General features: G+C 52.2%; 1 protein-coding gene across 2 annotated transcripts in view; it reads right to left on the bottom strand.

The window, feature by feature from the left end:
- Obscn (obscurin, cytoskeletal calmodulin and titin-interacting RhoGEF) overlaps window positions 1-12,245 on the bottom strand; it is a gene marked incomplete at its 3' end in the record, with an annotated part of 105,636 nt that overhangs the window by 50,906 nt on the left and 42,485 nt on the right. For both annotated transcript variants that reach the window (XM_046448432.2, XM_058580626.1), the window contains 6 exon segments: window positions 267-536; window positions 687-953; window positions 1,072-1,356; window positions 2,549-2,824; window positions 6,824-7,099; window positions 8,340-8,615. In XM_046448432.2, coding sequence (XP_046304388.1) covers window positions 267-536; window positions 687-953; window positions 1,072-1,356; window positions 2,549-2,824; window positions 6,824-7,099; window positions 8,340-8,615 — 1,650 coding nt within the window.

Genomic DNA, 12,245 nt, shown 5'->3' on the forward strand with positions numbered 1-12,245 from the left:
CCAGGAAGTCTCCCTTGAGTGCCTCAACCTCGGTTGGCCCTTCCCCACCAGATGCATCTGCAGGATGGTATCTTTCCTTCTAGGGAGAAGGCGCCCAGCTCCTCATGTTACCCAAGTCACCTCCGCCTCCTGGTGGACAGGTTCTGTGTCCCCTGAGGTCAGCCAGACTAGCTGGCTGCAGGAACAATACAGCTCCTTGGAACCAGCCTGCAGGGGAGTCTGTGGCAGGGAGCTGCTTGCCCCACAGGTCCCTTTCCCAAGCTCACCTCTGACCCGGAGGGCAGCTGAAGAGGCGGCGCCCTCAGACTCCACTGTGACCTGGCCTGCATCCTCCATTGCCACACTAGAGATGGTCAGGCTGCGGCTGGCACCACTCTGCGATATGAGGAACTTCTCACTGGGCTGCAGCTGGATGCCGTCCCGGTGCCACGTGACCACTGCATCGCTGGGGGACACCACACACTGGAAGGTGGCCTCGCAGCCCTCTTCTGCAACCACAGCGCTCAGCCCAGATGTGAACTTGACCACACGGGGCACTGCAGGGGAAGGTCTGCTTGAGGAGGTAGGAGTGTCTCTGTGAAGATCTCCACCCCTTGCACACCTTCTCAGGGAAGTTGCTGGAAGGTGGCCCACTGCCCCATCCCCTTACCATCCCCAGCTTACACCCCCCACCCCACCTAGCATACCACGGACACTGAGCTGGGCGCTGGTGCGGTCATCACGGCTCTCACACACATACTCTCCTGCGTCTTCCTCACGCAGGCCCGACACCGTGAGCAAGCGGAGGGTGCCCTCAGCGGCCATCTGGAAGCGCTTGCCCGCCCGCAGCTGCGTGCTCCCACAGTACCACAGCACCTCCGCCTGTGGTGGGCTCAGCTCACAGGCCAGGGTCACCGTGCCACCCAGATCCCCCGTGATGGACTCCAGAGGCCTAGAGAACTTGGCAACCACCTCTGCAAGCACAAGGGGATGTCCGTCAGGTACCTTGTGTACCCCGAGCTCCACGGGGCTCTGCTATGGGTGGCTGCACCAGGTGGGTGCAGCAGGCCCAGTGGTCCTGGAGGAGCTCACCTTCCACCTGCACTGGGAAGTCCTGACTCTCCGTGCCTACCCGGCAACTGTAGACTGCACTGTCAAGCACCTGGGCTCCTCTGACTGTCAGGGTGTGCCTGTCCCCCAGGCTGGTGGCCTGGTGCCGCTTGCTGCGCCGAATCTCCACACCATCCTTGAGCCAAGTCACTGCCGCCACAGAGGGTGTGGCCAGCGTGGCTGTCAGGACGATGTCCTCATGTTCCCTGATCACCAGAGGCTCCCTGCGGCCAGATCTCTCCAGGGCTTGGGACTCAGGTGCTGGCTCTGGGGGAGGTCAGTTGACATGAAGGTGTAGGACTCTCCACACTAGCCCTAACCACTTCCTCTGTTGGGCCAGCACCTAAGGGCCACCATTTAGGGTCCCCAGGGTCATACAGGATGGCCAGAAGGAGTTGCTACCAGGTTGGGGGCCACCAGCTCTGTACCCAAGGTCCTGCCCTTCAGAGAGAAATCCACCCACAAACAGATACCACAGGGAGAAAGGGCAGCTAGCAGTCCAGATCAGGCCTCCCCCACCTGCAGGGAGGGTGGCATCCTCAAAGGCAGCCCAAAGAAACTGTGTGGGTGTCAGAACCCAAGAGCAGAGACTGACAGGTAGGCACTGGGAGACACAGAGAGAGCCCCAGAAGGGAGAGGGCCAGTGGAGGCCAGGGAGGCCAAGAAGGCCCTCCCATCCTGCCCTTGGAGCACTTGGATAGAGCACTGGCTGCAGAGTCGGTGGCTGGTGGGCGAGTGGTCAGGAGCACAGTCAAGGTCAGAGACTGCCACAGTGAGACGTCTAGTGTGGGATGCTCTGCATCAACACTGCTGGCAGTCTTTTGGAGGGTGTCAGCCTGCAGGGACACTCCTGCCAGCCTTTCTGACAGAGGTACTGTGTGCTCAATAGATGCCAAGCCCACAGAGTGCAGAGAGGACCATATGGGTGGGTGGGGCTATGGAGGAAAGGGAAGGGGGCTGCGAATGAGACTGAGGTGCAGCGGGCAGGGTGCCATCCCACAGTGCCCACCTCAGAAGAGCTGGACTGTCAGGACCCCCAGGATCGAGACAAGAGCCAGGATCTGCAGAGGACATTGGGGCCAAGACTTCTGACAGCCAGGCTGGAATCCCAGCATGCAGGGAGCCTTAGCATGGATGGAGACTCCAGCTGGGGAGGAGCTCTTTCCACCAACTCTGGGCCCTAACAGCTTCCTGTACCTCCTGTGCCCCAGCCTCAATCACAGGAATTATGATAGGGTTGTGGTGGACAGGTACAGGAACCTGGGCAGGAGACCCAGAAATGTGCGGAAATGGCTAGGTGATCTGACCCAAGGACTTTCCAGCACCTGGAAGCTCCAGGAAGGGGTCCCTCAAGGGCCCCAACATGCACAAGGCCAGAGAGCCCTGCAGGTAAATACTGATTGCCCCAATTGGTCAGGCAAGCATCCGTCCTGACCAGCCCTGGCAGGACGTCACCCACCTGTGACGTCCAGGTGGAAGGAGACCTTCTGGCCCCCGGCCTCGCAGCTGTACTCCCCAGCGTCCGCCTTGCCCGCCTGCTGCAACACCAGCTGCCGCCTGCAGCCAGAGGCCTCCACGCGCACCTGGGAGCTCTGGCTCAGCTTCTTCCCATCCTTGTACCATGTCACCTCGGTCTGGGCCTGGGCCACCTCGCAGCTCAGAGTGGCGCTAGCCCCCGCCTCGGTCTTCACCTCGCTGCGTGCCAGCTGCTCTTTGGCAAACACCACCTTGGGCTCTGGGTACAGAAGGGAGGGACACAGGTCAGGGACTCTGTCCAGGGCAGGAAGCCACCTGGAGAAAGACATCTGGCTGGACAACTAAGGACAGACCCTCTGCAGGCCACACTAGCTCATGCCCTGGAGAAGCCCTATCACCCTCAACACAAGGGACCACAGTGTGTGACACAGCCCCCTCCCCTGTTGCATAGGGCTGTTCCAGGTGGGGACTCTCTGACAGGTTCCTGCTTAGGCTCCTCCCTAGGGACACTACACCCCCTGTCAATGACCAGGAAGAGTCTCCCCAGGACCATGCAGGGCATGAGCTCTGGGCAAGGCCCTGGCAGAGCCCAGCTCCTCCTGATCTGAGCATGTTGGCAGCTCCTCTGAAGCCTGGGCCACTCCTGTTAGCCACCAGTGTGTACTCATCCTGGGTGTCAGTCCACAGTTTCCACTCCATGCCCAGTAGCAGTGTCCTCTTCCCTTCACTTTCAGCTTCTTTGTATAATGAATGCCTGAGATCTGACCACTGCTATGATGTCAACGTCTTCCCATCTTTCCACAGTGCCTAGAGTCTTCTGATGAGTCAGTGCATTTAGTTCTAATGTGATCAAATATATTGACCTCGCTCTTGTGGTGAGTGCATTTGGGTTCTATGCAGGAAAGCTTTCCTTCCTCAGGTCCTTACAAAGTACACACCATCATCTCAGATGTTTATGGTTTGACTTTTGCACTGAATTCTCCAACCCATCTTGAACTTACCCTATAAACTGTGAATTACTGGTCTAATTCTTTCAAGTGGTTAAATGTTCAAAGCTCCATTTGTCAAAGTAAGGCAGGAGACACATAGGCAAATAGAAATCTGGACCTCAGAGAATGGGGTCCCACCACCCCAGATTCAAACCCTAGGCTACAGCTGATGGCTTGGGTTCTATTTTGTTTGGGCTCCTAACTGGAAGACTCTACTCGTGCTTGGAACCCACATTTCTTGCTATTCCCCCAGGTTTCTTGATGACCTCAACATTGGTCCATGCCAAGGAGCTGCTCTGAACCTAGGCAATTCTTCTGTTTTAAAGAATGAGAACAAGACACATTCAAGTTAACAAACACATTACACCATCCCATTGTGGGAATAAGAAGTTAAAATTGCATACTCTGAATTGAGTCATAGGAAGACAACAGTCAAGTGAACTCTCCAGTCAAAGGTTAATTCCTCATCAAAGCAGTATAAAGACTCCTGGACAGAAGACTCCTGGACAGAGGGTCCCACAGTGCCCTTGGGGACCCTCCCATGCTGTGGGAGCTGGCCTTGCTTCTAATAAACCTGCTACCGAGCTCGCACCCAGCATTATGTGCATACTTCGTTCTCAGGTTGTGAGACAGGAACCCTCCCGTGCTCACACAACCTTGTGTTACAGAAGAGCCATCCTTTCTTCACACGTGTGCAGAATGGGAAAAGGTAATGCAGACCGGGTACTGGGACTCCACCTCTGCACAAGTCTGTGTGTGAGCTCACCTCTGCACCCCATCCCAAAACACACTTGCTTAGATGTTGACTGGGACTGAGCATCCCTGATCCTTCCACATATTTCTGTCCATTTATGTATATCTTTGTCATCTCTCAAAAAAGCACACAGGGTCTCTGATGTCTTTTATCAGGCTTGAAATTACTAACAGCACTTTTGAAGCTCTTTCAGATCTTTCATGGGGTCGTTTTCAAATCACTTATTGCTAGTGTGCTGTGACACACTTACTTTATATTGTTTTTATATATGGCACTTGCAATGTCTCAGATCTTACTGAGCCAGTGGTTTAGCTTTTGGACAAATCATACCATCTGTAACCTCCACTTCTTCCTGATTTCACGCCTCTCGTTTCCTCTCCTCCCTAACCGTGCTGTGCACTGCGGCTCCACCTGTGACAGCTGCTGCCTTGGGAGGTTCCTGCTCTCAGAGACACTCTCAGGGTTTCCCTTTGTGAATTTTGTACAATACTATTTACTAAATTGAGAAAGAACCTTCTTCTTACATCCTTTTGCACTGCCTTACAAATCTTAAGACAAAAGAATTTTATAGCATGATTGAGGATACATTTTGTCAAACATTTCTTCTGAATTTACAGTGTCAAATTTTTATCAAATACTTTATTCTGCACTTATATTGGTGAACTACATTTTTTCCAATCAGATATGATAATGCTTCATGTTGATTTCCTGATATTTGTAATGTTAAGCAGACATGTATCCCTGGATGAAGAATTCCATTAGCATTCTGATTCTTTAATATATTACTGAATTCAGCCTGCTAAATCTTTGTTCAGTTGATACTGACAACAGATTGGCCTAAAATATGAATTCCTCCTATTTTTTTGGTTTGGTGTTAGTACCAATGTTACTACTTCTGTAAGTGAGACTTAAAAGTGCACCCCTTTCTATTCTCTACAGGAACCTCCCTGGATACAGGAGAGTTCACTTCCAGAACATGTGGGGACTTCTCCACTGGAGCCACTTGGCTTCTACTGCCCCTTGAAAAGCCACTTTCCTCCTGGCTTCACTGTTAACAGCCCTGAGAACTATGTAAGCTCTCTATTTCTTCTTGGGTCAGTTTTTATTTAGTCTTTAAGAAACTGGATAATTTATCAAAACTTTTCAAATCTGGTTGCATAAAATAATGTATATGCTTACTAAAAGAATGTATCAAAAATAGATATTACAGGGTTTGGTATGTAGACCAAATATGGGTTGAGAATCCCTTTTCCAAAATGCCTGGGCCAAAAGTGCTTTGGATTTCAGATTGAAAAAAAAAAAAAAAGATTTCAAGATCTTTGCAGACAAATGTTGAGCTTTCTTGGGGATGAGACCCAATGCTAACCACAAAATTCATTTATGTTTTATGAAGACCTTAAACACTGAGCCCGAAGGTGATTATATAGTGTTTTTAATAATTTTGTATATGAAGTGAAGCTGTGCAATGTGGAGCCCATGACTTGTGGTGTCATGTCAGCACAAAGCCTCTGCCTTGGGAGCATCTGGGGTTGCAGGTTGGGGATGCTATGTGGTATCCCTGTGGACTATGCCCACACTGACAGGAAGCTCAACTCTCCTAACAAGCAGGCTCCATGAATCAGCAGGGAACCAGACACAGAGTCCCCAGGAAAAGAGAACAGCCTAGCCAGATAGTAACCTGGCCTCACCAACTGTGCCAAAGCACTATATTGATGAACTACATTTTTTTTAGAACTACGTTCTACTTCTAAGTTGCTAAGTTGAACAACAAGGGGAATTCTGGTCCAGAATATTGGAACTGGGGCTGAGGATGTAGCTCAGAGTAGAGCACTTGTCTATCAAGGCAAGGCCCTAGGTGCCCCAGAACCACAAAAAGAGAGAGAGAGAGAGAGAGAGAGAGAGAGAGAGAGAGAGAGAGAGATAAAATAACACAAAACATGAATTGCTTTGAAAACAGGATTCCAACCTCTCCTGTGAGTAGCACAGCATGTGTCCACAGAGGGGTAGACAGCATGTCCGAGTCCTTGGAAAGAAGGGAAGAGTGTTCCAGAACACCTACACAACTGACCCTCCAGAGCCCATGTCAGCATTGGTCAAATCCTGATCTGGCTGAGTGTCTGGGATTTTCCCAGGTTGGTTCAACAAACTCAAATATCTCTTGGCAGGAAGAGCGTGTAGGGGGCTGGGTGAGTCCTGGAGGAACTGTGGTATACTCCAGAGAGTCGGCTTAGCCCTGAGCACCAGGGAAGAGCAGAGTCCAGAAAAGTCTAACACTGCTGGGTCAGGACAGGTTCTGAGAATATGAGATGGACATCACAGGTGGACACGCCAAGTGCAGCACACAGCCGTGGCCTCTTCACACACTTCCTCTCACACCCAGTAACCTAGCCACAGGTGTGAGTTCAGGAGACGTACAGACATGGACATGGATGGAAAATACACCAGGTCACTGTGGGCACTGGCAAGGCTCCCCTTCATCTCCAAACTCAGTGACGGTAGAACCACAAGAACTCACCTGTGACATCCAGATGGAAGGAGACCCTCTGGCCCCTGGCCTCACAGCTGTACTCCCCAGCATCCGCCTTGCCTGCCTGCTGCACCACCAGCTGCCGCCTGCAGCCAGAGGCCTCCACGCGCACCTGGGAGCTCTGGCTCAGCTTCTTCCCATCCTTGTACCACGTCACCTCTGTCTGGGCCTGGGCCACCTCGCAGCTCAGGGTGGCACTGGCCCCCATCTCAGCCTTCACCTCGCTGCGTGCCAGCTGCTCTTTAGCAAACACCACCTTGGGCTCTGGGGACAGAGGGGAAGGACACATAGGTCAGGGACTCCAGAAGAGACCCAGCCCTGTCTCACAGCCTGAGCCCACCCCAGGGATGGCTGAGCAGAGTGTCCATCATGAGCAGAATATTGCATGGCCATGCCTAAGTTCTATCCTACGCATGACCCAAGCTGCAAATTCCAAGGCTGGTGGGTGGACAGCTGGGCAGCCTGTCCTCATCAGAGCCCTAAGCACTTCCTGATCCACCCTGATCCTGCAGGTAACTGCACTGTCACAGCCCACAAGGCCACCACAGCCAGGCCTACCTCCTGATGCCACCACCCTCCCAGCCATTGGGAATAGACCATGACCCTCCTCCTCCCTGGGACCCCAGCCCATCAGTGACTTCCCAGCTCTCCCACCATGCAGGGGGCACAAAAGCAGGGGGAGGCAGACACAGAAGGTAAGTCCACCTGAGCACCAAACCAGAAACCCACATCTTTGTTGGCCACAGCTACCAAAGGAATGCAGGAGACCAGACTGCCAGTGCTAGCCAATCAGCAGAGACCTCAGAGCCTGTGCAAGTCAATCAGCAGAGAGCCAAGTGCCAGCCAATCAGCATAGAGCTCAGTAACAGTGTGGGCCAGTTAGCAGACAGCTCAGTACCAGATGGGGCAAATTAGCAGAGAGCTCAGTGCCAACCAATCAGCAGACAGCCAAGTGCCACTGTGGGCCAATCAGCAGAAAGACAAGTGCCAGTGTAAACCAATCAGCAGACAGCCAACTGCCAGCAAATCAGCAGAGAGCTCAATGCCAGTGTGGAAAAAATCTGTAGGGAGCTATGTGCCACTGTGGGCCAATCAGCAGACAGCTGTCTGTCTATCCAGAGAGAGCCCAGCACCAGTCTGGCTATCAGGAGCAAGGTTCCCAACCAAAAGTGTCACTTTCCCAGGCTGAGAGACAGATCACAGTGGGGAGGGGAGGAGACGAGGAAGCAAGAAGGGATAGACATGCAGGATTCCAAAGGGCCCAAGCAAGGGCTTCTGGAGCTCTGGGCCCAGCAAATAGGAACGGGCAGGTAGAGGGAGCCTGCCCCTGCAGGACACACTCCCCAGATACAAACAATTCCCAGTGCCCAACTCCACCTAGAGCTGGGCCACAGATGCTGAGGTCCAAGGTCAGGAAGGACATAGGCCTCACAGAACCTAGGCTACCATAGGTGCCCTAGAGTTACCACCCTCCCTCCATTCACCCAGCCCCAGCAGCACCCACCTGTGACATCTAGACGGAAAGAGACCCTCTGGCCGCCAGCCTCGCAACTGTACTCCCCGGCATCTGCCTTGCCCACCTGCTGCACCACCAGCTGCCGCCTGCAGCCAGAGGCCTCCACGCGCACCTGGGAGCTCTGGCTCAGCTTCTTCCCATCCTTGTACCATGTCACTTCTGTCTGGGCCTGGGCCACCTCGCAGCTCAGAGTGGCACTCGCCCCCGCCTTGGCCTTCACCTCGCTGCGTGCCAGCTGCTCTTTAGCAAACACCACTTTGGGCTCTGGGGACAGAGGAGAGGGGCACACAGGTCAGGGACTCTGTCCAGGGCAGGAAGCCACCTGAGGAAAGCCATCTGGCTAGACGGCTGGGGACAGACCCTTCTGCAGGCCACACTAGCTTGTGCCCTGTAGAAGCACAGCACCCTCAGCACAAGGGACCACAGTATGTGACACAGCCTGCCCCTGTGCATGGGGCTGTTGCAGGTGGGAACACTGTGACAGCTCCCTGCACAGGCTCCTCCCTGGGGATTATGCACCTGCCCGTCAGTGACCAGGAAGAGTCCTCCCAGGACCGTGCAGGGCATGAGCTCTGCTGGGTCACCCAGCTCCTGCCTGCTATGAGCCTGACAGCTTCTCCTCTGGTGATGTTCGGCCACTCCTGTGCCTTATCCTGAGGCCCATGTGGCTGAGGCTTTTCCTTTTCTAGCCAATGGTGCTTGGTCTCCCTGCTGAGACTTGTACTCAGTAGTCAGTAGCGTGAGCTCTCCTTCATGTTTGTTCTGGGGCTCATTACATATTTCAATAATAGTCCTTCCTTTCAGGAGACATATGTCGATCTGCCTCTGTGGGCAGCGCCATCATGTCCTGTGTAGGAACCTGTTACCCTGGGGTCATACACGATCTACACCACCTGCTAAGAGCTGGTTCTACTCCAGGTGGGAGTCTGACGCACCCAATTGATGACTGTGTGTGGAGAGAGGGAGACGTCACTTCCATTCTCTTCCATGAAGACCTGTGGCTGAGGTCTCCACACCACTCACCTGGCAGCCATCCTCTTTCTGTTCCCCACACCCTTGCCATGGTAAAAGGTGCTCTGAGGATGCTCAGGTCTCTGGGCTCCATGTGCTGTTCTCCTGACCCTGTCTCTATGCCCTTGTGGTGCCCAGCTGTCTTCTGTACTATGGCTGAAGAGTACGTCTGGGTTTAGACAGATTGAATGTTCTCTCTTTGCTCATGGTACTGTGTCTCCACCTGGCCTTTGGACTCAACTTGACAATCTTCACACTCCCTGAAAAAGAACTCTGTGGATAATCAGGAGCAGACTTCTCTCTGTCTTCTACAAGTTTCTCAACACTGACTCGTGTCACCTCTGTGTCCCCCTAACATACTTACTAATTTGTCCTCTGAGGCCTTAAATATGCTTCCTCTGCATGCAGTTACAACCACGGTACTGGGGATGCTATGGTAGTTCTGTTACTTTCTGACTCTCTGCAGCCCATCTACAGACAGAAGGGTTGACCACCGCCTCTGTGGAATCTACGCTCACTTTACCCAAGCTGTCAGTCTCTGTTTGATATTCCTCCTCAGTATCCACATGAGGCTGGACACACTGTCATGTGGCCCTGTTGTCCTTAAAAGGGAAGTACTCAGAGTTATGCTAAAGGGTGGCGATTGCTGCTGTGGTGCCCTCCACAGAGGGCTTAGGAAGCTCCTCTTCTTACCAGGGCAGGGGTTTGCTGCAGTGCTGGGACCTGATAGGCCTCCCACACGCAGGCAAGTGCTCCACCATGGAGCCACACCCCAGCCTAAGAAGGTCTAAACACAAAAGAAAACTAAACTATGTCTCTCAGGCGAGAAGTCAAATTCTACTGCAGCAGCAACTCCTTCCTGAGGGGTCTCTCTGTGTAAACAGCTGCAGTCTGCAAGTCTCTGCTTCTGTAATCAGACTTGCTCAGCAGCTGTGGCAGCGGCTGGGAGATCGAGGAGGGAGCAAGGCCATTTGCATGAGGGAAGTCTTGAAACCCAGGAGTCTGTTTTGTATTAAGATGCTGAGAACAAAGGGGAGAGCTCAGCCTTTGGAGAAGACTCTGTCGAGCCACACAGGAGCTGAAAGAATCTTGCTCTTTACATCTCCAAGCATAGCTTGTCTCTCTCCAGTGCCATATTTTCTGTAACATTATCGAGCACTCCATTCTCTATTGTGGGAGACCAATCTTGCACTTGACTGAGTCATACTCCCCAGCTGGGTGCTGAGGCACTCAGTAGCAGAAATGTGACAGAGCTTTCCCCACCCTTCTTGGGTCCGAGGGTCGGTGTCTCATGCATGGGTGTGTCTTGCTACAGCCCCATGGGTGGAGCTATGCTCATCTGTTCCTTTGTAATATAACCCCTTGCCCTGTTTAGGATAGAATCTTCCATGGAAGTGCCTTATGTGTGTCCCCTTCTCTTACTGTGCCCTTGGCTGTGGCCTACCCAGGTGTCAGTCAACCTGCTGACAGTGGACATCATGAAGATAGACTCAGACCCCTGAAACCTGACCCCTTGCCTCATTTGAATAGCTTCTCCTTAATAAAAGGGGTCAGCATGTGCTCTCTCTCTCTCTTCCTGCAGACCCTTAAGGTCAGAGGATCTGTCACAGCGACCTCAATGAAAAAGGTATTTGTGTCTCTTGTGTGGTTATTTTGCGCAGTCCAGTCAGCCCAGTTTCCCTGGAGTGACCCCTGAGCCTTTTAGTCATGAACTGAAACCCGGCACTCTTATCTTCTGAAGGAGACTCATGCCTTTTCTCTCATGGTCTCTTCAAGCCATAATCATACTGATTTGTTGATATTCTGATCAATAAACAACCTTGTGTCCTGGATTCCAATCTTCACCCAGTGTGTACTGTGCTCTCAGTATGGGCCCCATGCAGTTTGCCAGTGTTCTGCACAGGATTTTGGCCCTGGTATCCATCTGAGATGAGCCTGTGATTGCAAAGTTGAATGCACTCTTCACCAGATTTTGATGTCAGTATTATACCATCTATATAAAGTGAGTCAGGGGGCACATATCCCCTTTCTATTCTCTAGAAGGATGATCATGAACAGAGTAGTTTATTTCAAAAATACATGGTATAATTTACCCATGATAAATGAATTTAGCTCTTTTGAGAGATTTTTTAAATTAGACTCCATTGCTTTAAAAAGCTATAGGATTGTTTGAGTTCTCTACTTTTTCTTGTGTAAGTTCTGATGTACTTTTCCAGGAACTGGCTAATTTGTCAATTTTTTTCAAATTTCCTTGCATGAAATCATAAAATGTCACAAATACCTTGACAAGAACACACACAGTGAGCCTGTGTTTGGTGCCCATGGCAACAACCGCTCACACGGGGCACAGGACCAAGCCATCACACGGCAGCTCAGGGCACCTGCCCCCCAGGTGCACCCTGACACAGGGCACTACACCAGTTCCCAGAGCTCTCAGGGGTCAGCAGTGAAGCTAGACACAGGAATCGCCAGAGAAATGCTCAGAACTCTCTGCCTGGCCAGTCAGGTTGCTGTGGCAGTGACACAGCTCCAACAAAACCCACAGGTGTGCCATAAGCTTCACACTTGTTCCACTTCCATGTTCACAAATTAAACTCCTAAGAGGCACATTGATGCACAGTGCTATAATCAAGAAAGAGAAAAACAAAATTTGCTCTAAAAAGAAGACTCCAAGCCTCAGAGGTTTGCCTAAGGAGTGTGTCAACCAATCACTGCTCCTGGCGTATGCAGCACAGGCGTTGCCACAGACTGTGGACTTGCACGATGCCACAGTGGGCACACAGAGAACATTGAATCCACATGCCAGGAGGGAAGCAGGCCAGACACATAGACACGATAACCTGTGGGTCAACCCTGAGATAACTCCTAGTATGACCAGAGCTT

This window comes from Marmota monax, unplaced genomic scaffold, assembly GCF_021218885.2.
Source record: "Marmota monax isolate L192 unplaced genomic scaffold, Marmota_monax_Labrador192_F-V1.1 WCK01_AAM20220418_F8-fsc00327, whole genome shotgun sequence".
Classification (NCBI taxonomy): Eukaryota; Metazoa; Chordata; class Mammalia; order Rodentia; family Sciuridae; genus Marmota; species Marmota monax.